General features: G+C 36.5%; 1 protein-coding gene across 3 annotated transcripts in view; it reads right to left on the reverse strand.

Annotated features, from left to right (window-relative positions):
• Positions 1–16,043: 16,043 nt before the first annotated feature.
• The window catches only part of SLC25A36 (solute carrier family 25 member 36), a 38,541-nt gene continuing 26,611 nt past the window's right edge, over positions 16,044–27,973 (reverse strand). For 2 of the 3 annotated variants that reach the window (XM_025375833.1, XM_025375835.1), the window contains 3 exons: positions 24,892–24,958; positions 21,995–22,284; positions 16,044–19,699 (listed from right to left, as the gene is read on the reverse strand). In XM_025375833.1, coding sequence (XP_025231618.1) covers positions 19,506–19,699; positions 21,995–22,284; positions 24,892–24,958 — 551 coding nt within the window. In that variant the 3' untranslated portion in view covers positions 16,044–19,505. The remainder of the gene's footprint in view (positions 19,700–21,994; positions 22,285–24,891; positions 24,959–27,973) is intronic. The other variant, XM_025375834.1, reaches the window with a different exon arrangement.

Genomic DNA, 27,973 nt, shown 5'->3' on the forward strand with positions numbered 1-27,973 from the left:
TTTTTCACATTTTCTTCCTATATTTTCTGAGCTTTATGTTCAGCTATATGATTTTTCGTGGTTGCATAAAAAAGGCATTATTTAAAATTTGTATTTTGTTTCTTGCCTACAGTGTTTTCTATATATCCAGCAACATTGTTAAACATATATTAATTCTAATAATTTACCTATGGATTCTTTTCAGTTTTCCATACTGATGATCATAATAGCTTCATTTCTTCCTTTTTAATTGTTTCTGGCTAGGACCCTAATTATGATATTGAATAAAAGTGATAAAAACAGGCATTCTTGATTTGTTCTTGATTTTGAAGAAACTACTGTAACACATCACTTTAAGTATGATGTTTACTATAGGTTTATTGAAGATATTTTCTATCAGGTTAAATAATTCTCCTTCTATTTCTAGTTTGCAAAGAGTTTTATCTCAAGTGAATATAACATTTCACTAAATGCTTTTTCACACCTGTGAAGATCATGTGGTTTTTCTTCACTAATCTGCTGATGTGAAAAATTTACACTGATAAATTTTTAAATGTTAACTAACCTTGTATTGCTGGGATTAACCCAATTTCATTATAAATTTATTATATTTTTAAAAAGGCCATCAATAAATTCCATTTGTTTTGAGCCTGTCAAGTTCATGAATGAGATTGGTCTGCAATTTTTCATACTGCCCTCTTGTTGCCTGCTTTTGCAATCAAGATATAATAATCAAAAAAATGAATTAGAGAGCGTACTATTATTTTCTGTTTTCTGGAAAAATATATGTACATTTGCAATGATCTGTTCCATAAGTGGTTGATGAGACTTGATGGTTAAAATCTAGGATTTCTGGGTGTGCTATGAGAAAATTTTAAACCACAGATTAAATTTCTCTTCACAAGACAGTGTTAATTAATTTGATAAGTGATTCTCATGAACTTGTTAATTTCATCTAAATTTTAAAAATGCTTAGTATAATATTTTGATAATCAACACAGTTAAGATGAGTTGCATATTTTTGAAACAGAAATAAAAATTCTAGTGGCTTAAGCTGGTTTCATTTTTGTTGTATAATGGTAAGATCAAAGGTTGGTTGCCTAGAGTGGTATGGTTGCTTCACATTGCTATCTGGGATGATTTCTTTGTCTTGCTGCTTAGTCACGTCCTGTGTGCTTGTGATTACCTTGTCACAAGTTGCTTGGCCTCAAGCATGATGACAGCATTCCAGGCAAGAGGGAGTAAAAAGGTAAAGGGAGTGAGATATGGTCCAAGTAGAGATAGACAACTTGTGCAAGGTTTCTATTCCATAGCTGAAACTGCAAAGGCAAATGCACTAAGTGGTAAAACATATCAAGCATTTGAAAAACCAGGGGAAACTAGTATCTAGAGGTATTGGCATTGGGTGGCTATTGTTAAGCTCTATCACAGCTCTAGAAAGAATTAACAAATGGCTGAGTGATTAGCAGGTCATTAAAAGCCGAGTGTGAAAGCCAGGGGGGCTTCCTTAGCAGCACACAAAGAAGGGCTCATCTCTGCAGTAGGAGAGCAAGGAGACTAAGGACCAGGCCTAGGATCTAATCATCAGAGCAGTCCAGCTCCAAAGATTGAATTCCCAACCAACATAGGTCTACTATGCCCAGGACAGAACTGTGATTGGGAAATAATGAGGCACATGTGACAGAGTCATCTGGGTTGATGCTTCTGAAAATCTTAAATGCCTACTCTAGTGCTGGCAAGTGGCACAATAACAAAGTCACGACAGTGGCAGAGATAAAGGCCCTGCCTGGGCCCAGCAGAAAGAGATGAAGGCCCTGCCTGGGCCCAGCAGAAAGAGATGAAGGCTCTGCCTGGGCCCAGCAGAATGGGCTTCCACCCGTAGAGGCTGATCAAGCTATTGCTGCCACCAAGTGGCCAGCCTTCCGGCAACAGAGACCAGTGCTAAACCCCAGACATGACACCATTCCTTGAGGGGTCCCGGCAGCTAGGAAGTGGGAAGTTGACTCTATCTGGCCTTTTGCATTAGGGAAGGGCCAGATATTTGTCTGGACAGAACTGGACATATATTTTACATATGGGTTCACCTTTCCTGACAGCACCTTCATCTGAGAACTTACAGAAAATATGACCCATTGGCACATCACATAGGACCAGGGGGCCCACTTTCCAGAGAAGGTGGTGTAGGAGCAGGCCTGTGATCACAAGATCTACTGGTTATATCATACTTACCACCCAAAAGCTTCGGACCTCATAACCTTGCAATGGCCTGTTGAAGGCACAGCTGAAGTTCCAGTTCACAGGTGACACTGAATAAAAAAGATGGGACACTATCCTCCAGGATGTTGTATACAAACCAAAAACTATTAGGTGGATCTGCATTCCCAAAAGGAGGAATGCATGGGTCCAAAGGGGTGATTCCCACTTATCACCTCTAGCTGGTGAGTTTCATCTTCTTGCCACTCCGGGCTCTGCAAACTTAGAAGTCTGGGTCCCCAAAGAGAGGAACACTTATCCCACTTGAATCATAAGCTGCATCTGCCACCTAGGCATGTCAAGTTCTTCATGGCCAGCAGGCAAGAATAGGGGTCTTCATTTTATCAAAAAGAATTGACCCGCATCATTAGGAGAAACTTAGGGTTTTCTGCTGCACAATGAGGGCAGGGAGGAATAAAGGTGAACCAGAAGATCCACTTGGATCCCTCCTGGTATTCACTTTCTCAATTTTGATGGTAGCTAGGCAAGTGCAGCAGACTTGCCCTGAGAAGGGTATGGTGACCAGACATTGAGACACTGCAGAGATAAGCGTCTGCATCACGTCATCATATGAACCACTAAGACCAGCATAAGCACAACCTGAGAGTGGGGGAAATCTAAAATAACCTGGGGAAGAGGGAAGCAATGAGTATAGTTGTAGCTTCAAGATCAGCTGCAGTTTTCCTCTTAAGTTTCCTTCAGGAAGAGCTTTCCACTGGAATACCAGTTGATAGTGTTGTTCAGATCTTCCAAAATACACTGGAGAGGTGGATCTGGACTACAGTGGACAGGGAAAGGCATCAGATAGATCACCGTTTCAAGAAATCTGTTCTTTTCCTCTAAGTTGTTGCATGTATTGGCATAAAGATCTTCATGTTTGCTTATTATCTTATTATTTCAGTATTTGTAGCATTGGTAGTATTTGTCTCTATTTTATTTTTGATATTGTTAACTTGTGTCTTAGTCTTTTTTTTTTTTTTTAGACAGGGTCTCAGTCTGTCTGAAATGCAGTGGTACAATGTCAGCTCACTGCAGCCTCAACTTTCTTGGACTCAAGTGATCCCTCTACCTCAGCTTCCCAAGTAGCTGGGACTACAGGCACATGCCACCATGCCCAGCTAGCTTTTAAATTTTTTGTAGAAATGAGGTTTCACTATATGCTTAGGATGGTCTCAAACTCCTGGGCTCAAGTGATCCTCCCGCCTTGGCCCCCAAAGTGTTGGCATTACAGTTGTGAGCCGCCATGCCCAGCCTGTCTTACTCTTTTTATCAGTCTAGCTAGGGTTGTATCAACTTTATTAATCTTTCAAAAAATCAGCTTTTAGTGTCATGAATGTTTTATACTTTTCATTTTATTGATTTCTTTATTATTACCTTTATTATTTCCTTTTTTGTACTTAGGGATAAATTAGCTCTTCTTTTTCTAGTGTTTTAAGGTGGGAGCTTAGATCTTTGATTTTATACTTTTCTATTTTAACCATTAAAATCATTTATTTCCCTTTAAGCACAACATTAAATACATCCCACACATTTTGATATGATGTTTTCGTGATCATTCAGTTCAAAGTATTTTCTAAATAATCTTGTGATTTCTTCTTTGACCCATGGATTATTTAGAAGTATGCTGTTTAACTTCAGAATATTAGGAAGGATATTTCAGGTATTTTTCTGCTATTAATTTCTGATTTAATTCTATTTAAATAATAGTCTGTATTATTTAAATCCTTTTACATTTACTGAGACTTCTTTTATGACCCAGTATATAGTCTATGTTGGTGAACGTACCATATGCATTGAAAAGAAAGCTTTTTGCTTTATTAGATGGAGTATTCTATAAATGCCAATTAGATCAAGTTGGTTGATACTATTGTTCAAATCTTCTATATCTTTACTGACTTTTTGTCTATTTGTTCTACCACTTATTAAGACAGGAGTGTTGATATTTCCAACAATAGTTACAGATTTATCTATTTTTACTTTCAGATGTAAGCTTTTGCTAGGAGTATGTCTATTTTATGTGATATTAATATAGCCACTTAGCTTCTTATGCTTAGTGTTTGCATGGTATATCTCTTTTCATCCTTTTATTTAATTCTAATCTCTCTGTGTATCTGTATTTAAAATGGGTGCTTCTGCATGTTCTCACTTATAAGTGGGAGCTGAATGATGAGAATGCATGGACACATGGCGGGGAACAACACACACTGGGGCTGGTCGGAGGGGCAGGGAGACAGAGCATCAGGAAGAATAGCTAATGAATGCTGGGCTTAATAGCTTAATACTTAGGGGATGGGTTGATCTGTGCAGCAAACCACCATGGCACATATTTACCTATGTAACAAACCTGCATACCCTGCTCATGTATCCCTGAACTTAAAACAAAAGCTAGGCTGGGCGCCGTGGCTCACGCCTGTAATCCCAGCACTTTGGGAGGCGAAGGAGGGCAGATCACAAGGTCAGGAGACCGAGACCATCACAGCTCACACAGTGAAACCTGTCTCTACTAAAATTACAAAAAAATTAGCCAGGCATGGTGGTGGGTGCCTGTAGTCCCAGCTACTTGGAAGGCTGAGGCAGGAGAATGGTGTGAACCTGGGAGGCAGAGCTTGCAGTGAGCAGAGATTGTGCCACTGCACTCCAACCTGGGTGACAGAGTGAGATTCTGTCTCCATAAATAAATAAATAAATAAATAAATAAATGTTGAAGAAAATAAATAAATAAAATGGGTGCTCAATGTCACCAAACTGAAGAGGGCAGAGAAGAAAGAACAATTCTAAGTAACTTTGGAAAACAGTGTTTTGACTATAAAGTGTACAATATTGTACTCTACTTCGTAAATTTGTTTTTCAGAGGAGTGAAATTTACAATTTTTAAATGGCTTTCTGTGTGTTCTAGGACTCACCATGAACAATGAGAACCAGGTTTCTCACTGTCAGAGAAAGAAGTTACAAATAAAGGAAAGGAGACTGTTAGAGTGAACACTGTGGTGCTGGTTTAGAATAGAATGTATTAGTATGAACTCATGGTACTAGATATACAGCTATATACATATAGATATATGGCTATAGATATAGATATATACATGTATGTGTATATATTGGTTCTGTTGCTGAGACGGCCTAGAAGTCATGATACCCTATGAACAATGATTACACCTGGTGCTTAGATATTGTTTCTAAACAGCATCCTCCAACAAAAGCAACTAGTGATGCTTGGAGAAATGTCTGATTCCACGGCTGGAATAGGCAAGTACAAGATGAATGTGAAACATCTTGTGGTGCCAGAAAGAAAGAAAACGCACAAAAATAGTGAAGGTATGTTAAAATGAGACAGAAGAAAACTTGAAGTAGATTCCAGTGGCTAACTCTGGAACAATTTGAACAAAAGAACAAGTAATAATCAGTAGATTATTACACATAGAATAAATCGAATAACCACCATAGTGGTATAAATAAATAATTGGGCTGGGTGTGGTGGTTCACGTCTGTAATCCCAGCAATTTGGGAGCCCGAGGTGAGATGGGCTCAAGCGTCACTTGAGGCCAAGACTAACCTGGGCAATATAGTGAGACTACATCTCTATAAAGAAAGTAATAAATAATTGCATAAATAAATAAATTGGGTGAAGACACCATTCTTCCTTATAATAGAATTCCAAAGAATAAACGTAGAAGGAATGTGGAAATAGAAAGTCACCATTTGGAAGACACAGCAGTAATAATTGTTTCCTTTTCTTCATGAGCCAACAGCTACTGGGTATTTGCCAGCCTTCCTTGCCAGTAGGTGTGGCCATCTGACTGGTTTCTAGCCAGTAAAATGTGAGCAGAAGTTATATGCTCCCCTACGATCATTCTCTTTTCGGCTGACTTAGAGATAGATAATCTAAAGTGTGGTCCTTAAACCAAGAGCAGCAGCAGCACCCATGAACCTATTAGAAATGTAAATTCATGGGCCATACCCTTGGACCTCCTAAATCAAACTCTGGGGGTAACACCTAGCAATCAGTGTTTAAACGTCCCTCCAGGTGTTTTGGATACATGCTAAAGTTTGAGAACCACAGCCCCAGTGCAACCTTAGAAGGCACATGTGGAGAACAGCAGAGCCTCAGGCAGCCGAGTCCCTGAAAGGCTGCTGGAGAAGAACACTTGTTCCTCTGTCCAAGACTACTAAATGAGGAAGAAATAAATGTCTACCATGTTGAACCACTACGCATTTATGTCTCTAAACTACTGTACTCTAACTAGCCCTAACTAAATAATACTCAACTCATTAATTTTCAGCCTTTTTCCTTTTCTAATATGCAGACTTAAATTTTAAATTGTTTTTCTGAAGACTACTTAAGCTGCCTCTTAACCTTGACTGGGCCACAGAGTGTGCCCAGATATTTGGCCAAAAATTATTCTGGGTGTGTTTGTGGAGGTGTTTTGGATGAGATTCACATTTATGTATTTTTCAGATGGAGTCTCACTTTGTCACCCAGGCTGGAGTGCAGTGGTACAATATCGGCTCACTGCAACCTCCACCTTCTGGGTTCAAGTGATTCTCCAGCCTCAGCCTCCTGAGTAATGAGACTACAAGTGTACACCACCACGTCCAGCTAACTTTTTTATATTTTTAGTAGAAATGGGGTTTCACCGTGTTGGCCAGGCTGGTCTCAAACTCCTCCTCAAGTGATCTGCCCACCTTGGCCTCCCAAAGTGCTGGGATTACAGATATAAGCCACCATGCCTGGCTGAGATTAACATTTAGATCCGTAGACTGAGTAAAGCAAACTGGCCTTCCTAATGTGGGTGGGCCTCGTCCAATCAGTTGAAGGCCTGAATAAAAGGCAAAGTAAGAACACTCCACCTGCCTGACTGCCATCAAATTGGAATGTTGGTTTTTCCCTGCCTTCAGACTCAGGTGGAAACATGAGTTCTTGCTGGGCCTCATGCATGCCAGCCTTTGAACTGGAACTCCAGCACTGCCTCTCCTGGGTCTCCATAATCATGTGAATCAGTCAGTCTCCATAATCATGTGAACCACTTTCCTAATATATACCATTGGTCCTGTTTCTCTGGAGAACCCTAATACAAGCTGCATCTCACCAGTTTTGACATTTAGAATTTTTACTATCATTCAGTTCCAAGTCTTTGTTTCACTTGAGTTATCTGACCTATGGATCATCTAGAAGAATGTCTTAATTTCCAAACATATGTGGTTCTTCAATTTCCAAACATATGTGGTTCTTCAATTTCAAAACATGTGGTTCTTCAATTATCTCCTTGTTGATTTCCAGCTTAGTTGTATTGTGGTCAGAGAACAAACCTCTGTATGATTATAATACTTTGGAATTTGTTGAGGTTCTTTCAATTCTTGTGGTTGAGGTTCTTCTTGTGGTTCTTTCAATTCTTATGGTTCCTTTCTATCTCACTTTTGACTCTATATACTGTGGAAATTTTTTAAATATATGAAAATTTTAAATAATTATATCTTTAGTGAAATAAATCTTTTATGTATCATGAGGTAACCTTCTTGAATTTTAGTAATGCTTTCTTGCCCTAAAGTGAGTTTTATTTGAGAGTAATATGACTGTTTTCCTTTGGGTAATGTTTTCACACCTTATCCTCTTCATTCCTTTATTTTCAACTTTAGCATACCTTTAGGTTTTAGCCATGTCTCTTACAAATGGTTTGTTGGTTGTTGTAGTTTCAAAATCCTGTCTGATAATCTTTAAATCAGAACATTTGGTCCATTCCCACTTAATGTACCTATAGTTTGGCCCTTGAACAATGTTGAGGTTAGGGGCCCCGACCCCCTACACAGTTAAACATTCACGTGTAACTTTTGACTCCCCCAAACTAAAGTACTTATAATCTATTGTTGACTAGAAGACTTACCAATAACATAAACAGTTGATTAACACACATTTCATATGTTAAATATTATATACTGTATTTTTAAAATAAAGTAAGAGAAAAGAAAATCATAAGGAAGAGAAAATAAATTTACAATTAAGTGAAAGCAGATCAACATAAAGGTCTTTATCCTTGTCATTTTGATGTTGAGTATGAGGAGGAGGAGAAAGAAGAGGGGCTGGTCTTGCCCCTCTTGTCTCAGGTGTCAGAGGCACAAGAAGGGGAATGAAAGGGGAAGCAGGAGAGACTGGCACACTCAGTATAAACTCTATAGAAGTACATCGTAATTTCTGTCTGGCATATTTGCTTTTTCACTTCTCTAAAAATGTTTCTGTATGACATTTAGTCCATTTTGTGTTCCTGTAAAGGAATACCTGAGCTGTGTAATCTATAAAAAAAACAAGGTTTATATGTTTATGGTCCTGCAGACTGTACAGGAAGCATGGAACCAGCATCTGCTTCTGGTGAGGGCCTCAGGAAACTTCCAATTGTGGTCGAAGGGAAAGCGGGGACAGTGTGTCACATGGTAAGAGCGAGAGAGAGAGAGAGAGAGAGAGAGCGAGAGAGCGAGTGCGCAAGAGAAAGCAAGGTGAGGGATGCCACACTCTTTTAAACAACCAGCTCTCATGATGTAATGAAATGAGAACTCAGTCGTTGCTGCGGGGAGGGCACCAAGTCATTCATGAGGGAAGGGCCCCTATTTCCCAAACACCTCTCATTAGGCCTCACCTTCAACACTAGCGATTAAATTGTGATTTGGAGGACACAAATATCCTAACTATATCAGGTACAAATTCTCCTTTCACCTTTTGCTTTGGCTTCATTGCTGATATCATAGAATGTTCCATGTTGTAAAAGAAGTCAAAAGTAGTCTTGAATAATCAGAATCCTTCTGCCAGATTGCTTAATGTCAAGTTGTTTTCTGTCACTGCCTCCTCTACATCTTCACCCTTATCATCTGGCGCTGGTTTGGAAGCACTTATCTCTGTCAAGTCACCTTCTCTTAATTCCTCTGGCATTGTGTCTATTGGCTCTTGAATTTCTCCAAGATCTGTATCTTAAAACTCTTCAGCCCCTATCTGTTTTGCCCACAGCCACAGTGTATTTCATGATATCTGTGATTGGCTCTGTCATGAAGCCTCCGAATTCATGCACAAGATCTGGACACAGTTTTCTCCAGCAGGAATTTCCTGTTTCAAGTAATAAGACAATCTAAATGGATTGTCTTAATTAGATTGTCTTGGAAACTTGATGTCTATAAAAAAGATGTCATAGGGCCCAAATACCTGAAACAATCTAAGAATATGGCAACAGCAATGGCATTTTCAATAGTGTAATCCTTCCAGACTTTCATGATGTTCTCTCTCTCAGGGTTCTCTTCCACAGCATTGACAATCCCTTCCACAGAATACTGTGTTTAATTAACCTCCAACCTTATGACCCCCAGATCTCCGATGATCTGGTGGTCAGTGGCTGATTTAGAGACATTGTGTTTGGGGCAAGTAGACCACTTTGATACCCTTGGTATTGAATTCATGGAGTTGAACTCATGGTGCCCAGAGGCATTATCCAATATCATAAGAGCTTTAAAAGGCAGTCCCTGGGGAGTGGGGGGCAAGGGGAGGCAGAACATTAGGACAAATACCTAATGCATGTGGAGCTTAAAACCTAGATGATGGGTTGACAGATGCAGCAAACCACCATGGCACATGTATACCTATGTAACACACCTGCACGTTCTGCACATGTATCCCAGAACTTAAAATGAAAAATAAATAAATAAATAAATAAATAAATAAATAAATAAAACAAAAAAAGACAGTCCCTTATTGACAAGGTACTTCCTGAATTCAGGGACAGAGCACTGATGGAACCAATTCAGAAAAAGGGTTCTTCTTGTCCAGGCCTTCTTGTTGTACAGCCAAAAGACTGGCAGCTGATTTTTAACTTTTCCCTTTAAGGCTTGGGGGTTAGCAGCTTTTATAGGTAAGGACAGTCCTGATCATCCTGACTACATTTGCACACATCAGTAGAGTTAGCCTACCCCTTCCAGCCTTAAATTCTGGTGCTCACTTCCCTTCCTTACTAATTAATGTCTTTTGTGGAATTTCCCCCCCCACAGAATAGGGCACTTTGGTCTGCATTAAAAACCTGTTCAAAGCCTGGGTTACACAGCAAGACCCTGTCTCTACAAAAAAACAAAAGAAAAAAACTTAGCCAGGCCTGGTCATGTGTGCCTATGGTCCTAATACTTGAAAGGCTGAGGTGAGAGAATTGCTTGAGCCCAGAAGTTCAAAGTTACAGTGAGCCATGATGGCACCATCGCACTCCAGCCTAAGTGACAAAGCAAGACCCACTCTCTAAAAAACAAAAATGAAAACAATACGAAACAAAAACCTGTGTAGGCAGCTATCCTTTCTCCTCAATGATTTTCCTAATGGTTTCTGGGAATGTGTGTGCTGTCTCTCGGTTGGCAGAAGCTGCTTCTTCTGTTATCTTGACAGTTTTAAAGCCAAATATCTTCCAAAATTATCAAACCATCCTTTGCTGGCATTACATTCTCCAGCTTTAGACCCCTCTCTTTTCTTTTAAGTTGCCATATAATGACTTCACCTTTTCTCAAATCATATTAATCTATAGGTAATGCCTTTTTAATAGCCATCCTGCCTCACATAAAAGCTGCATTTGCAATGAGACAAAAAAGTAGTTCAGAAAAAAGTGCCAGGTTTTCACACCTGCTGGTGTAGCCACAGCCATGGCTTCACAAATTTTTCTTTTTGTATAATGGTCCTTAGCTAGATTAATTTATCTTGAATGGCAGGCCAATGCAGCTGCGGACCTCAATCTATAGCACACATCAAGCAATTAAACTTTTTCTTGTAATGTCATGCATTTCTTTGCTTCTTGGGAGCACTTCCAACACTTATAGTTGTATTTTGCATGAGTCTAATGGTGTTACTCAAGGTTTATGGTATTGCACTAAACACTACAAAAAATACCTGAGAAGCAAGAGACACCACTTTTTACTGCAATGAACAATTTACTGGAGACAGGAACTGCTCATCTGAGATGATTAGCGTCATGTCACATGGCATTTTCAATGGATACTTGCAATACTTGGGCTTACCACAATAGCAACAAGAGGTGGCTATAAAATTATTACAGTAGTAAAGTATGTACTAGTTAATTTTGTATGGTTATAATACTGCCTGTTTACATTTGCTTACATTGCTCTGGACTGCAAATGGCACCATGTATGGTTTGTTTGTGAGCATAAATTTTGATAAATTTTGACTTTTCAAAATAGATTTGTATATATTCCATGGTAGTAAATGATAAAGTAGTATCTACAATTATTTTATGCATTCATCACATACTGTGGAGACAAAAGTGACACCATCTTGGATGGTAATCCATCATGTTGACTTATGATTGACCCCAGTCTCATGAATCCCTCCTGATTTCTACTTTATTTACTATCCTTAAAGTAAGAGCATGTACTCACTAAATCTTGCCTTTAGATCAAAGCAACCTTAATGTTATTGCACAAATTATAGGCTATGATGCACACAGGATTCTTACCTCTTCTGGAGGGTGGCCTCTAACTGTTTTGCACAGATCATGTACTCCCTTTTTCGATGGTATAAAGCCCTGGGGCTGAGGGTAACAGCAAAGCTCTACCTGTCTTGCAGCGGCCCAAGACCATGCTTCTGTTGGTAAGTTCTCTAAACCAATTGCCCTATACTGACAAACTGGACTTGTTTGCCTCATTCTTTGATTTCTAGGCTCCTTCTGTGTCTGCATATATGGCTCTGTCATGGAACACACATGAAACTTTTTCTTAATTTTTTTTGTTACCTCTAGGCTACATAGTTTGTGAGGGTTTTTTTTTTCCCCAAATTGTTACAAATCTCCAAAAAATGTTTCAATATACTTATTGAAAACAGTCTGTGTATTAGCAAACCCTTGCAGTTCAAACCTGTGTTGTTCAAGAGTCAATGGTACTGATAGATTTGGATTTAAAACTGTGTAATTTCATGGTTTCTCCTTTCTGGCCTTCCTTTGAACTGATTTTTAAAAAAGAATTCTTTCATGTTTTCTCCTTCTACAAGTATACTAGTTACACTATTTATGTTCTTTTATGGTTACCCTTATTACAATATGTATACTTAACAAAAATTAAAATTAGTCTTCATCTTCTTCCTGGATAACACAATGCTTTGTAGAACACTTTAACTCCATTTCTCTCCCTCCTTACTTTCATAAAATTGTCACAGACTATATTGTGTGTATACATATATGTGTGTATGTGTATATATATATGTGTGTGTGTGTGTATATGTATCTTTTTTTTTTCCCGAGACAGAGTCTTGCTCTGTGGTCCAGGCTGGAGTGCAGTGGTGTGATCTTGGCTCAATGCAACCTCCATCTCCTGGGTTCAAGCAATTCTCCTGCCTCAGCCTCCTAAGTAGCTGGGATTACAGGCATGTGCCACCATGCCTGGCTAATTTTTGTATTTTTAGAAGAGACAACGTTTCACCATGTTGGCCAGGCTGATCTCGAACTCCTGACCTCAGGTGATCCTCTCGCCTCAGCCTCCCAAAGTGCTAGGATTACAGGCGTGAGCCACCGCACTCAGCCTATTGTGTATATTTTACTTATTACTTTTTATATGGTAAATCACCTTTTGCACTTGCCCACCTGTTTTGTTTGCCTTTTTTTCTTCCATCTTAGTTCTTCTGATATCACATTCCTTCTGCCTAAAGTACATCCTTTCTGGTTTTCTGACATCTTTAAAAATTTAATTTTAAAAAATATTCAAGGGCTACATAGTGATGTTTTGTTACATGCAATGTATAGTAATCAGATGAGGGTAATTAGCATATCCATAATCTCAAACACTTATCATTTGTTTTGGAAACATTTAATATTCCTCCTTCTAGCTATTTGAAACTATCTATTATTGCTAACTATAGTCATCCTACAGTGGTATAGAACAGGATTTCCTTTGGTGAGCTTGAGCTGCTGCTAGTGGCAAACTGTTTTAATTTTTCTGAAATTTATTTCACCGTCATTCCTAACCCATCGTCCAGGTAGCAGAAATCAGTATCTTCACTTTGTTTTCATATTCTTCCATTTCACTACAATGTTTATAGGCATGTTTTAATCTTATTTAGAATGCATTGTGATTCATGGAGCTATGGCTTCATGTTTATCATCAATGCTGGAAGTTTTCCAATTACCTTTTTTTTTGAGACGGAGTCTCCCTTTGCTGCCTAGGCTGGAGTGCAGTGGTGCAATCTTGGCTCACTGCAACCTCCGCCTCCCGAGGTCAAGCGATCCTCCTGCCTCAGCCTCCCGAGTAGCTGGGATTACAGGAGCCTGCCACCACACCTGGCTAGTTTTTGTATTTTTAGTAGAGACCGGGTTTCACCATGTTGGCCAGGCTAGTCTCGAACTCCTGACCACAAGTGATCCGCCTGCCTCAGCCTCCCAAAGTGCTAGGATTACAGGCGCGAGCCACCGTGCCTGGCCTCCAATTACCTTTTAAAATAGTCTCTTCTCCATCCTCTCCATTTACTCTAGAACTCCGATCAGAAGTACATTAGACATGCTCATCCCATTCTCCATGATACCTAACTTTTCTTCCACATAGTTCTCTTATCTCTTTGCTGTCTTCTGGGTGAAGCACTTTAAAGAGATAAGTACCTAGTTTATGCTTTTATTTTGCATTATTGTTAAAAATGCTTAACATGAACACATCTTAAATGTACAGTGACAGTTTGGATGTGTCGCTGCCCAAATCTCATATTGAAATGTAATATCCAGTGTCGTAAGTGGGGGTTCTGGTGGGAGGGGATTGGATCAAGGGGGTGAAATAATGCTTCATTTTAATTCATATTGATGTCCAATTGCTCCAGTACAATTTTTTCAAGTTAGGAAAACAAAAAAAACACACCCTAAGAATCAGTATCTAATTTAGGAAGGTATAGATCAAATAGTCTGGGCCTCTAAAACACCTAAGTTCATACTAAGGAGACTGATCATATTAGAGAACCTTAAAAGTCAAGATTCAGAAGTAATGGCTGAAGAATGTTAGGGCTGTTTATCCTTGACAATGAAAGACTCAAGGAAGAATTCTGTAGTGCATTGGAAGAGCAGGCAGGGGACCTGGAAACAGAGAATCAGGGGTCTAGTAGTAAATTGTTTGGTTGCATTTGATAAGCTCCTGAGTTAGATTAGGTTTGGAATCGTGGTCTACCCCTGGTTTTAAAATCTCAAGAAATTTACACCTTTTGAGTCAATTCCTAGGAGGTAAGAACAAAAGAAAATGGGTTCTTTTTCCCTACTTGGGCTGAAACACTTTGACCTTTAACAAAGAATGCCCCTCCCCATATCAGCCTGTAAAATTTGTATCCGTTTCAAAGTTTAAAAATGCCATTTTCTCCATGCAACCAGATTTTGCTAAAAGAATTAATAGTTTCAGAGAACACAGATCATGCTGACACTCCTGAAGCTATAGACAGTATGATTAAGAGCAACTTACATAAGACAAACTAGTATCTGTTAAATCTGATTTTCTAGGATGTTGCCAATCATTCTTTGGGAGAAAAAAACTTCGAGAGGTTCCCCACTGGCCTCAGGATATCATCTAAGGTCTATATACATTAGCTTCTAAGACAGTTCATACCGTTCTTATGTATTCAACTCTGTTTCTGATTACTTCCTAATGTTGCATTCAGAGCCAACTTCTATCCATCTTTCCTTTCAAATGAAGTTTCTAAAACATCATCCTAGCGTCAAGTGCTGATGAATAACCTAGTGTAGTAAATAAAAAAACACAGGACTAAGATTCAGAGCACTCAAGTTAAGAGTCCAGTTGTGACTAATATTCCTCTGTAATTGGATCTATGGGCTATTAAGAAATCACATGAAACCACTGTATAAACAACACTCTATATACATAAATCTTGAATTGATTCAATACATATTAAGGCAGTCAGCTGGTCTATACAGTGTGAAAATAAACAAAAGGGAAGTCAGGCTGAGGCAGGAGAATCGCTTGAACCTGGGAGGCAGAGGTTGCAGTGACCCGAGATCACGTCATTGCACTCCAGCATAGGCGGTAAGAGTGAAACTCCCTATCAAAAAAAAGGGTGGGGGGGGACATTTAATTACATTTTGCTTGCCTGAGTTTTATCAGTTGTATAGATGTTACACTAGAACCTTAAGAAATCATGAACTCACAAATTACTTCCTCTATCACGGCTCCCAATGTTCAGTAATAAACACAGACACACACAACTTGCAACGCTTGTGCTCAATCTTAACCATTATTTTGCCAGTGCCTTCAGTGCAGAGTACTATTAAAGCCAACAATTTCAGATTTATGTTAATGTTGAAATACAAAAGATATTTTGTCCTGGTTTCTTCACCTACAAGACTGGACAATGTTTGATGTTAACTACAATTCAGGAAAACCTAATAGACAAAATGTAAAGCAAGTGGGCACTACATAGCATTTTATCTGTGTCATCTGTATTTCGATCTAATATATGTGGATTCATTTGGTTATTCTAACAAGTTCTCACCTCTGTATTTTTCATATCAACTTTCACAAAGGCTGAAATGAAAACATGAAAAGCTTTGGATAAAAGTCAATAAACCTGTGGAAGATACGCAAGATTTCTTTCTATACTACGAGGGAGTTGGATTACTTGACCTTTTGGTTCCTTTAGACATCACTAGTCTAACAGATACAAAGTGCTCAAGATAAGGTTTGCTGACTGAATCAAACGAGCCTAATACTTAACCTGAAAATAGCAATAGATTTTTGTTCCACACATAGGATAATCCAAAAAAGTGTGACTATATTCTCAATAAAATGTTGATGTATTATAGAAAAAGTCACCATATTTTCATAAGCGTATTTTAATTTTTAAAATTTGAACAATTCAAGTAAAAGTCAGCTAGGTAACATAAATACAGAGTAAATGCACATAATTTACAGCCATGTACATAAATGCAAGATACCAAACCTCACATGAATAGTCCAAAGTTAACACTTTTGAGGTTCACTATTTAGCTATGACTGATAGGTCCTAATTGTTCACATACACGGGGGTATACATTCCAAAAGTTTATAAACACAAAAACTGAGTCAAACTAGAATTTTGTTTCTACAAGGAGTAGCATAAAAATCAGTGTGTAGGTTAATGGGAAATGTAAGCACATGATGGAGAAGAGATCTGAGTGGGCAGAAAGTTTGTACACTGTATTTTATGTATTAAAATCCCTCAAATTTAAATCATTCAGAAATACCTATATTCTTAGGAATGTTAAAGTCATTAGATATTTGAGAAGAAAAGGCTGTACTGTATTCATCAGTTCCAAAGGGGGTCCCTAGATTACTAACAGTCTGGGCAGAAGAGCATGTAAACAACAAAAGGCAGCCATGGACAATTCTTGAAGAGCAAGAAATGGATTGATTTTTAGCACTTAAATCCTTCAAATCTGAATAAATATTTTTAGTGATTTAAAACCAATCTTAAAATGCTGAAATGTTTGTAATCCAGTAACAAACATTATTTTTACCAACCCAAATTCTGCTGGTCCTAATATAGTAATGCTATTCCACAGATAATCTAATGATATTCTATCCTGACTTCAAAGTTACAAATCCACTGTGGGGCACCAATCTAGAAAGGATGGTTCTACAAAGTTACATAATGAGAATCAAGCCAACTTTCGGTGATAGATTTTTTTCTTGGGATTAAAAGCACTGCATGGTATCCCGAAATCACAACTGCTAATTCTTCAGATTTGAATTTTGAAATTTAAAAGTACATACAATCTAAACAATGTGGACTACCTCTACACCAGAAATAAAAAAGTCATGATAAACAGATGGAAAAAAAGTCCAATGCTTTGAATGTTTTTGTTTTTAAACATGAGTCAATTTTTTAAAAACTTCAAAGAAATATTTCAGAGACAAACTTTATATACAACTTTTATATATAGTTTTCTTTTCTGAATTATCTCTGTCATACATAAACTATGGCAGATTGTGCTTAGGGAAAAATACAACTGAAATAAACCTCATTGCTCCTTTCTAGTTGTTGCACAAATAAACAATGTCCAAGACTCTAAGATTTCTTTTCTTTCCAGTACATACATAATACTTTCAAAAGCTGAAGATAATGCACTAAAGGTCAACACAAGTTTTACTTGATAAATACAAATAGAATGAGAATATATGTTCATCCTTGAAGGACACTTGTTATGAATATGCTACAACTAAATAATAAGATGTTCCTTAGCTGCTGGTTTTCATATCATTCTTAATCATTTGTGGGGTACTGAGATCAGTAAGACTAGGGAGAGTCTCTACCTTACATTCAACACAATGAATGTTTATGGGTCTTCACAAGGCAAATGGCACTGTATTAGGCAGTAGAAATGGCACCTGAAAAGGCAAACACGATATTCAGACCTCTACAGATTTATTACGAACCCGTTTTTGGTATGTTCCTCATAATATGTGTCAAAGCTGAAATTTACCATGAAAGGTACGAATAATTCCAAAGGTAAGAAAGCTGATTTTGCCTTTGGTCTCCAAATAGATTGGAATATTTTTATTCCAATTGAGCACCTCAAAAACATCCAGTTACTGTTGACCACAAGGAAGTTAAAATGGGGGAATTTAACAGGGCACTATGTTTCATTGGTGACAGCAGAGAAAGCTTGCGATGACACGCTGCAGTATCTATAACGTTGGGGGCACAACAGGGTACACAGAATACCTAAAACATTTATATTAAGGATCTCCAAAACAACATACTTAAAACCCAGAAAAATGTTATGAACACTGTTTCTGCCTAATACATGATCAATTTTTTTTTTTTAAATCTTATGGTATTCTCTCCTACTTTCTCACCACCCCCGCCCCCAAAAGGCCACAAAGTGCTTTCACAAAGAGTCATTCTTTTAGATAAAGCCATTGCACAAAATGTACAGTTCAGGTACTGAAATGAGTACCACACACTGGCGTCCAATCGTGGCAGTTTTTATACATCAGAATAGCATAGGCGAAGTCTTTTAAAAGAATTACAGCAAACATCTTTATAAGGGCCATACATGTAACACATTTTAAGTATTAAAAGGTACAGCTGACTCAATAGCAAAATTTAAAAGCTACATCCTGTTAGCACATTTAACCCAAATGAACTTGAATCTTTCTATGATTTACCACTCAGGAAACTAGGACAGAATAAATTTCTTGTCAAAAGCAGTTTGTTTATTTACACAAAACTAGAAGTTAATTAATGTCACTACCTGCTAAAGCAGATAGCAACGAGGCCCTTGTCTGTAATATTTATACTGTCCCAAATATTAACGTCACCTTAAAATGGCAAAACTTTAAATTACTATTTTCTCTACAAAATAAATGTAATCTATCATATATAGACCTGGAAAAAACTCAAAAGTTCAAATTCTTAATGTGAAAGTAGGGAAAGATTCAAAAGTGAAAAATGTTTTATACTTTATGTAAATGATACTTAAGTATGACAAACAGGTGATAATTCAAGTTCATAACTAGTAAGTCACTGAAAGATAAATGCATTCATTCATGTACCACAAAATTAAAGAAGACATGAGGACATGCCGCAGTCAGCGAAATAGCCAAGAATCAACAATTTACTAGTTATTTTGTCCCAAACTATTACCATGTGTGTTTGGTATGTTAACAATTTAAATATCCACATTAGGCTAAACATCAAGCACCTGTTAGCAGTGGAAACTGAAACATTTTGATGCTAAGAAATATACAAGATATTTAGACGCTATTTCATTGGTTGTCAAAAACAGTGACTACTGCAAATAATTAAATATAAAATATTGTGCCAGGTCCTCTCAGGGAAATGTGAAAATAATACTGATGATCTCATTGTCATTGTTGTGATTTTACTGGAATTAAACAAAAGCCGGAAGTTATAGATTTATGACTGCCAATACTATCTTTGGATAGTTACAATACAGTATGTAAAATTAAAGATGGCTTTGTTTAAAAGACTGCCATAAATCAACAAAACCCAACTGTGTCTGGTGGACATGGTAGAGAGAATGGCAATTTTGAGAGAGGAGTGCTTCTAAAGGCATTTCCTTGGAGGTTCTGAGGTTTTTTTTTTTCTCCACATTACTGAAAGGCCAAGAAATGTGGTGTGATTACTATAATTCCTACGACAAAACTTCCACTTATAATAGTTACATGTTCCCAAACTATTTTTCTTCTGTCTGCCATGCTGGCTTCCATATTCCATGGTCCACTGTCATCTTTTGGTCTTCTTTTTTTGTAGTACAGCAGCCCTCATGCTGCTATCCATTGAGTAGGTAAACCACCAATTCATAGGTGGCCATCATAATGGCTGTGTTTGGAATCTGTCTCACTAGATGAGTTGTCAGACCACGGTAAAGAGACCCATAACCTTCTTCTTGAACAAGCAAAGCTAGTGTCTGAAAAAAAGATCTGTATTTTGTTCCCTCTTCACGTAGTCTTGTTCTTACAACTTCTGTTTAGGAAAGAAATAAAATCATTTTACTTAAACATTATTGATATCTTTACACTCTTCTAATTATAACTGAGCACATCCCATTTATCAGTCTATAAGTGTAAGCTCAGGATAAAAAAGGAGTAGCTTCTAATGTGTAGCTTATTGAAACCAGTCTCATTATAGTAACATCAAACTTCTAATATGGCCCAAATCATGCACGTTAATTATAAGACTTTACAGTCTTTGAATGTAAAAAGACACAATATAACAAAAGAGAAGTATCAGTTGTATGCTAAACAGATAAAAGGAAGGATAGATATAAGAAGGAGGAAAAGGTGAAGAAGCAGTAAAGAGGTGGCATCCAGGATGAATATAAAAAGGATACAGTGAGAAACAAGCAAAAAAGATTTAACATGAATACTACAAAGAAACAATAGCATTATTAATCTATTCAAAACAGTCCACACATATGAGTGTGAAACATCATGTGGACAAAGAAGCTGACAATGTTCCAAACATTAGCTGCCAGCTATAAATCCCAGCCTGGGAATCAAGTAAGCAAAAATCATAAATTTTTAAGAGCTGAATGAACCTTAAAGATTAGTCAGTCCAATTTTTCCTCATTTTAAAAGATGAGAAACCAGAGCTACTGAGAGATTCTGGCCAGCTGCACGTAGAAGCTGGGACAAGAATTCAGAGCTTCCTATGTAACTACTTTTTTCACATCCACTATTTCTCAAATTTTTTCAACAAAGTATTCCAGAAGGGCATGGGGAAATAGTCTAAAGCAACCCACAGCAATTGTTACTATTTACTTGAAATCTGTTCTGTCTTAAAGATTCGTGCCATTTATATATTTAACTCGAAAATGTCCTATTTGACCAGGTGTGGTGGCTCACGCCTGTAATCCTATAGCATTCTGGGAGGCCGAGGTGGGAGAATCGCTTGAGCCCAGGAGTTTGAGACCAGCCTGGGGAACCAGAGACTACGTCTCTACTAAAAATTAAAAAATTAGCTGGGCATAGTGGCCTGAGCCCATAGTCCCAGCTACTTAGGAGGCTGGGGCAGGAGGATTAATTGAGCCTTGGAGTTCAAGGTTGCAGTGAGCTATGATCATGTGGCTGCACTCAAACCTGGGTGACACAGTGACACTTTGTCTACCAAAAAAAAAAAAAAAAAAAAAAAGAATAACGTATCTTGTTTATCAACTGTACCTCTTCCTGTAATGACATCATCTCACTTCAAGGGAAAAGTCTGCTTAAACCCCAAAACCCTATTCCTTACACCTTAGCAGGCCACCATCCTAACCCATCCCATAGGTCAGTATCTAAACAATATTGCTGATACTGTTGTATTTTGACTTCTTTTAGAAAAGTCAGGAAATTCCTTCAGGAAACTGAGATAAGTTCATAGTCCAACCTGGTTAAAGAGTTGGTTTCATAAATTACTATTAGAGCAAATGTGCATTTTCTAGGCCTGTCTCATTTTTTCTGATATGATATACAATGGACACGGTAAATATTAATCAGTGTAAGTGAACAAAAACGAAGTGCTTACACTAAAAAACAAATCTTAAACATGCAAAAATCAAAAGCTACACTTAAAATAAAACAACCAAAAAAGCTACCAAAAAACCTCAGCATGTAGCAAATAAATTCTTAAGTGATTTATATCTAGCTATCAATGAAAAAGGCTATTATAAAATTTAAATACAGAAATATTAATATACTTATTTGCCAACATGAAATAATGTAAAATAGCTTGGTCTTTGGGATTACAGACTTTAATTCAAATTTGGGCTTCAGCATTAAGTAGGTATGTGACCTTGGGCAAGTTATTTCATGCTTACATTTCTTTTCAGTATTCCATTTGAAAAGGAGAACAATTCTGGTTATGTTCTAGCAAAACAGGGAAAATAAGTACTTTAGATAATTTTTACGTAGATTAGTAATGTACGTAAACTATCTACTATAGCGCCTACCTCTATGCTCTTTTCAAAAATCAGGAACTTGCCCAAACATCTATGCTCTTTTCAAAAATCAGAAACTTGCCCAAAAGTCACCAAGCAGAAGTGAGTAAGGCTGGAATTTGATTGACTTCAGAGTTCATGCTCAATCACCACCATGCTATTTGATAGCATAATACTGACCTATTAATAGAGCCTACGTTACTTAACCAGATTTAATCTCATTATGAACTCTCAAGAATTGTATTTTGTTATACCAGAACGCAGTAAAATTATAAATGCTTTAATAAGTGAGCTGTTGGCTGGGGTGGGAAAATATTTCTGATTTAACAGATATCTCTTCTTACCATGTGGATATGCTATAGTTGTGGCACAAGTTTTTGAGGTGGCAGCAGCTAGCATCATTCCCACAAAATCTGATGCTTCTTTCACAGACTCTTCATCATTTTCCATTGTAGAAGCAGTCTTACATTCCAGTAGTTTTTGTTTTATACTTTCATAAATAACAAAATGGATAACAGTCTCTGATATACCAGCATATGAAGCAGACATGCCCCTATAAAATCCTTTTAGTCCATCTGTCTGATACACTTTACGAACACATTCAAAAGCACCCATTCGCCTTTCCCCACGGTTCCTGAAAAGCAAAAAGAAACATCTTACTGATAGGTTTTTTAAATAAAGTAAGTAAAATATAATAAAATATGTCACTCTAATAACAAAGAATGGCCTTCTTTAACTCATGAAGAATTAGAATTTAAAAAAAAATTCATATTTTAGATTTCCTATTCTTTTGTCTCAAACTTGTCGTATGAAATGAGTGATAAGTAAATAGTTTATTTTACTGAATGCAAAATGCACTACATTGAATCTTCAGTCTCGTGTCCTCATTGGGGTTCATGTGGCAGTGATAAGCAATAAAATCCTTTAGGAACTGTACACCCTGACTGCAGCTCAAGACAAAAACAAAACAAAGTAAACAAAAATCCTCACATTGTATTAATTCCAGTTCTAAGTAAACTGAATTTCCTTTGCATTTAGTAACACAAATAGAATGACTGAGACACTAATGATGATAGAATATCATAAAGCAAGCAGTATGATTAACTAAAATTCTGTGCACCTGAGGGATTCTCTTTCAACCCCACTCATATTCTACCTAAGAGGCGATGGGGTGAATGTAAGTCAAATTCCCTATGATCATTTAAAGGCAATAGCCATCTCCCTGGTGACTAGTAAATGAGAACCTGTAGTGTCATAAAGTATTTATTCAGTACTCTGCCTAAGACAATGTCCTTAGTTCTACCTAAGGGGGCAGCACCTACTCTTACAGAATACAACATCTCCTCCTACACATGCGTGTAATTTTGAGTTTTAACAATATTTGTTACCTTATACTGATTCCCCCAACAGGACCTTATCTATAAAGAGATAGGTTTATATGCTACCTATAAAAAAAGGGAAAATTTACCTATTTATAAATTATACCTAACTTGTTTCTGACATAAAATAAAACCACCACCACAACACCCACTTAATTACCTACAGATTCCACCAGTTTTATGAATGGATTGTCTTTAGATATTGAATACCTATTAGATTAATGATCCACAAACCACCTGTAACTAGTTTCTGCCATTAAAGATCCTTCCTCACAAGTTAAAAGAGATACAAATCCTGAAAGGTGACATATCAGCCCTATTTTTATTTTTTTTTAATTGATTTTTCTTTTTTTTCTTTTTTAACAAATGGAGTCTCCATAGTGCAATCATGGTTCACTGCAGTCTCAAACTCCTGGGCTCAAGCAACCCTCCCATCTCAGCCTCCCAGGTAGCTAGGACTACAGGCATGCATTTTTTTTGGTAGAGATTAAGTCTTGCAGTGTTGCCCAGACTGTTCTTAAACTCCTGGCCTCAAGCAATCCTCCTGCCTTGGCCTCCCAAAGTGCTGGGATTACCAGTATGAGCCACTGCACCCAGCCCTCAGCCTTATAAACTAGAATCCTCAAGTCAACCTTTCATTATCACCCCACCCCCTATCTAACTCCCCAACCCTGCAAGCCTAAGAATTGTGCTAGCTTGTGTTACAAGTGGAAAAAAAAAAGAGTTTTAAGTCATGCTTTTCCTGGATTCCTTATAGAGCAATGCTAAACACAGTGAAACCTAACCCTGGTAGTTTACAATAGAATAATGTGGACTAGCATCTTGTACTTTCTAACCTTTGGCATAAGTCTTAGCTACCATTACTTTTCAGATATGTGGCTTTAAGAAATAAACTTGGAGTTTTACTACAACACTTAAGATTTTATTAAAAGATCTATTTCAGATCAAACAGTTAGATATTTCTTTTCAAGTTTCCAAACAGTATATAGTTCAACATGACAGAAGATGGAAAACAGATATTTAAGAAGGCATAATTGTTAATGATGTGTTAGATCAGTTTGACTTAAAGCCTATAGAACATAACACTATTTCCCAAACACCAAAATATAAAACAGTAAAAACATGTTATACACAGAACCTACTCCAGACTGAAAGTCTAAAATAGTTTAAAATCATTAATATTATTATTGTAACATAAAAGATAGGACCATCTTGCTACTTGAGTCTATTCTAAAGCCAATAGGAGAGCTGAGATGGCAAGACCCTATGCAGCACTGCTTTTGGCCTACTCTCAGTTCCCGGAACACCAAAGGCCCTACACTTCAGAACCTCTGAGGTTTGCACAGATTGGTTCCTCTGCTTTAAATGGGTTCAAAAAACCTTTCCTTGATTATTCCATTTAAAATTAGTCCCCACTGTTTCCTGGTGCATCTCTAAGACATAGCAGTATCTGCTAATATAGGTTTGTTGAATGAATGAATCTATTATAAAGTGGTCAGTGGTAACAGATGATATATGAGAACTATTTTGTCAGCCTAGGGTTCTAGCCTAGGCCAATTATAAGTACCCATGTAGGGAAAGTATTACCTTTTGGGTTAGGTTAATCTATCTCTTTCTTTCCTTTCTGTTTCTCTACGGAATCTTTCTAGCCACTCTTTTTAAAACAAAACAAAACAACACATATTAATAATACACTTTTTTCACCTGGAAAAGCTCATATTGTCAACTCTTACATTATCTTTTTTCTGATGGCAGACCCAAGTTTCAAAACTACCACAACAAATTCAGCAGCAAAAGAAAGAAAAAAGAAAAAAAGTGGTTAAATCCACTTTAACCAATTTTATTTTAAGGAATTAACATACCTTGCATCAAGCTGTAACCGAGTCTTTATAAGCCAAATGGGGTTGGTTGCTGTGATTGCAGTAAAACCTAAACAAACATGTTTAAAATGAACTCTGGTAAAAATGAAGAATACACTATTAACTTTAAGGTATTAAAAATTAGATAAATCTATATTAAAGAAAATGTATATAAACTACTAATTTATATATATGTTACACTTTTCATTTTACAAATCCATACAATGACAAACATTTGTCTTCACTTCCAATCTATATGAATTCTCAAATTCTGTCCTAAACTAACAGATTCTTTTAAAAGCAAAATGAATATAAATTGCTTTCCCAACCTACTTAGAATATCCTTTAGGGTGCTTTCTACTATCTAAGCTGAATTCAGAAATCCATCTCTACAAACACGTAGACATTTTGTGTATTCTACGGTAAAAAGCATGCACCTGGGATCCTAAAAACCAGCTAAAAAACCAGTTACTTGGGGTTTGATTAGCATTCCAAATCACTACATTCAAAATGAATTCTACATAAATGTCAAATTTCACCAATATTTTGATCTTCAATAGATTATATAGTGGGAAAGACTGTTGTTTGGCCCCATGAATACTTTCTACATATATACTTACTAATACTGTTAAAATAACCGTATCACTGTAAAGTTTTTGTTAGGGTTACTAGGACAGGCCTATCTTCATCTACTTAAACACATACAAAAACTCAAAAGTTCAAAAAGTTACAAATTGGAAGTTCCTTCTTACTTTTATAGACATGGAAGAAACTCAGGGTAGAAGACAGCTCTAGTTTACTTTAAAACTAAAGTATTATGTACTAAGTATTGGTGAAGAATGGTGGTCACCTAAGGTGGCTCATTCCAGGTAGTAAATTAAGATCTACCTGGAACAGTATGTTTCTAGGATAGTGCATGTTTTACTTGCCACCTTCCTAGCTATGGAAAAATAGCACACAAAATACAATCTTGATGACAGAAACTTATAAAGATTGCTTCATCTACACAAAACAGGGTTTTAATTTACACAGACTTCATAGACCTACTTACGTTAAGTTACATTTATTCAATAAAAACTTATATGCAGAAATGTTTAAGGATCTTAACTGTTTTAATATTTCTATCAAATACTAGCAGGTCAGGCACATTATTTTTATAAAGGTGGCTAATGATCAGTACATTTAAGATGAGTAAAGTACTTACAGGAACAGAAATGCTACAATATACTTAAGAATAATTTGTTTTTAAATTAAAATAGTACAGATCCAATCATAAACCTTTCTTGGCTTTCAAAGGTATATCTACATACGCAAAATATTTATACTAAATTGTTTACAAAGCTGAATTTGGTCTCACGGGGTTCTTTTCTATGTCAGTAACTGGCTAACTCAAATTTTACTTCCTTAAGCCACTGTTTTAACATTGTAGAAATACCCAGATATTACACAGATGGATGCTCCAATTAAATCTATTTAGCAAGCAAGATAAATGGAATAAATATTCAGTTTAAATAATTCCTTTACCACTTTTGTAAAGATTATATAGTCTACATTTCTCTTAAGTGCTTTTAATACTACATACGTAAGTATAAAACTAGAATGGGACCAGCAATTTTAGACGCATCAGCAGGTACTAAGTTGATAAAATTTAAAATGTTGAGCAGGTTGCCAGGAACATCTTTTTATATAAAAGGTTGTTTTCATGCATATATTCTTGGTAAAATAAAAGAAAAACATGAAACTATCAGACCAGTTTAAATATTTTTCTTGCATGGTTCTAGCTTAACTGAGAATAAAGTTATAGAGTATTATTTTTCTCTTCTCTTGAACCTCATTTTTCTACATGAAAAGGCTAGGATATTCAAATTATATTTTAAAGCAATCGGACATCAATATTCTGGTCAAACTCCAATTTAATGATTCTTGTTTTGTAAACTTAAATATTTGTATTAGCTAAATGTCTGCACAGCAAAATTAAGAGTTTGTAAGTAAAAAGCTGCTAGCCAGCATAAAGCAACAAAATATTCTGCATTACTCACAATGATTTTTATTAATTATTTTATAGAAATCTTAAGAAAAACTATTTGCTTTTTATTGAATTTTAAAAGCTTAAAACTGGGAATCTTTACATCAAACTTTTTAAAAACAGCCGATCTAGGTAAAAATTCTCACTCATCTTATTATACTTATTTGAAAAGAAGATGAGCACCTAAGTTTTTTTTTTTTTTTAATAAAAGTTCTATTTCTAAAAACAAACTTTAAATACCCAAGCTTCTGTCCATAATACTCTTCCAAGTCACAAAAGAATTTGAGGCTGGAAAAAAACCCATATATAAAAAACTTTACAATAGTACAACAAATTTTTATAAATGTTGTTAGGAACAAAACTTTTTAAAGACCCATAAATTATAATTTTAAATTATTCTCTGTACATATTACTATAATGTCACAAAGCAAACAACAGGTATTTCTCACTTAACTAAAATTCATTTCCAAGCACAAATTAACCTATGTAACAGGCCACATTAAAATTTAGGTAAGTGAGAGAATGTTATCTTATCCCTATGTAATTGCTATTATCAGTACGCTATGTTTACTATGGTTGCTCTGGCTCAACTCTCCCAGTGAGAGCTAGCTCTTAATAAAGACACTAACCTAAATGCCAGCAAACCATTGGGTTAGATAAAGAATCTAGGCACAATCCACAGAGTTTCAGCTATTAGCCTTTTACCGCTTAAAACTCAGGTCCTTGAGTTTTATGCTATTACTTTCTCCTAACCAAAGACACTTTAACAAACTAAATAGACATTACTAGGATAATTACATCTAATAAATATAATCTAATAATCTAAGAAATGAAGCCAATGGAAAAAAACAAAAATTTATCGTAACTTAGCATTAAATATGGTAAGGCAATTTGAGGTTAGCCCAAGCTAAACATATTTTCCCATTACTTATAAGACAAACACACACAAAGATACTGGGAATAGTGCCCCTGAAATTTAGAAATTGCCTATTACTTTTTATTTTGCATTTTAATTTTGTGACATTTTGATAATATGCTAATTTATATTAAGACTCTGAG

This window comes from Theropithecus gelada, chromosome 2 (assembly GCF_003255815.1).
Source record: "Theropithecus gelada isolate Dixy chromosome 2, Tgel_1.0, whole genome shotgun sequence".
Lineage (NCBI taxonomy): Eukaryota > Metazoa > Chordata > Mammalia > Primates > Cercopithecidae > Theropithecus > Theropithecus gelada.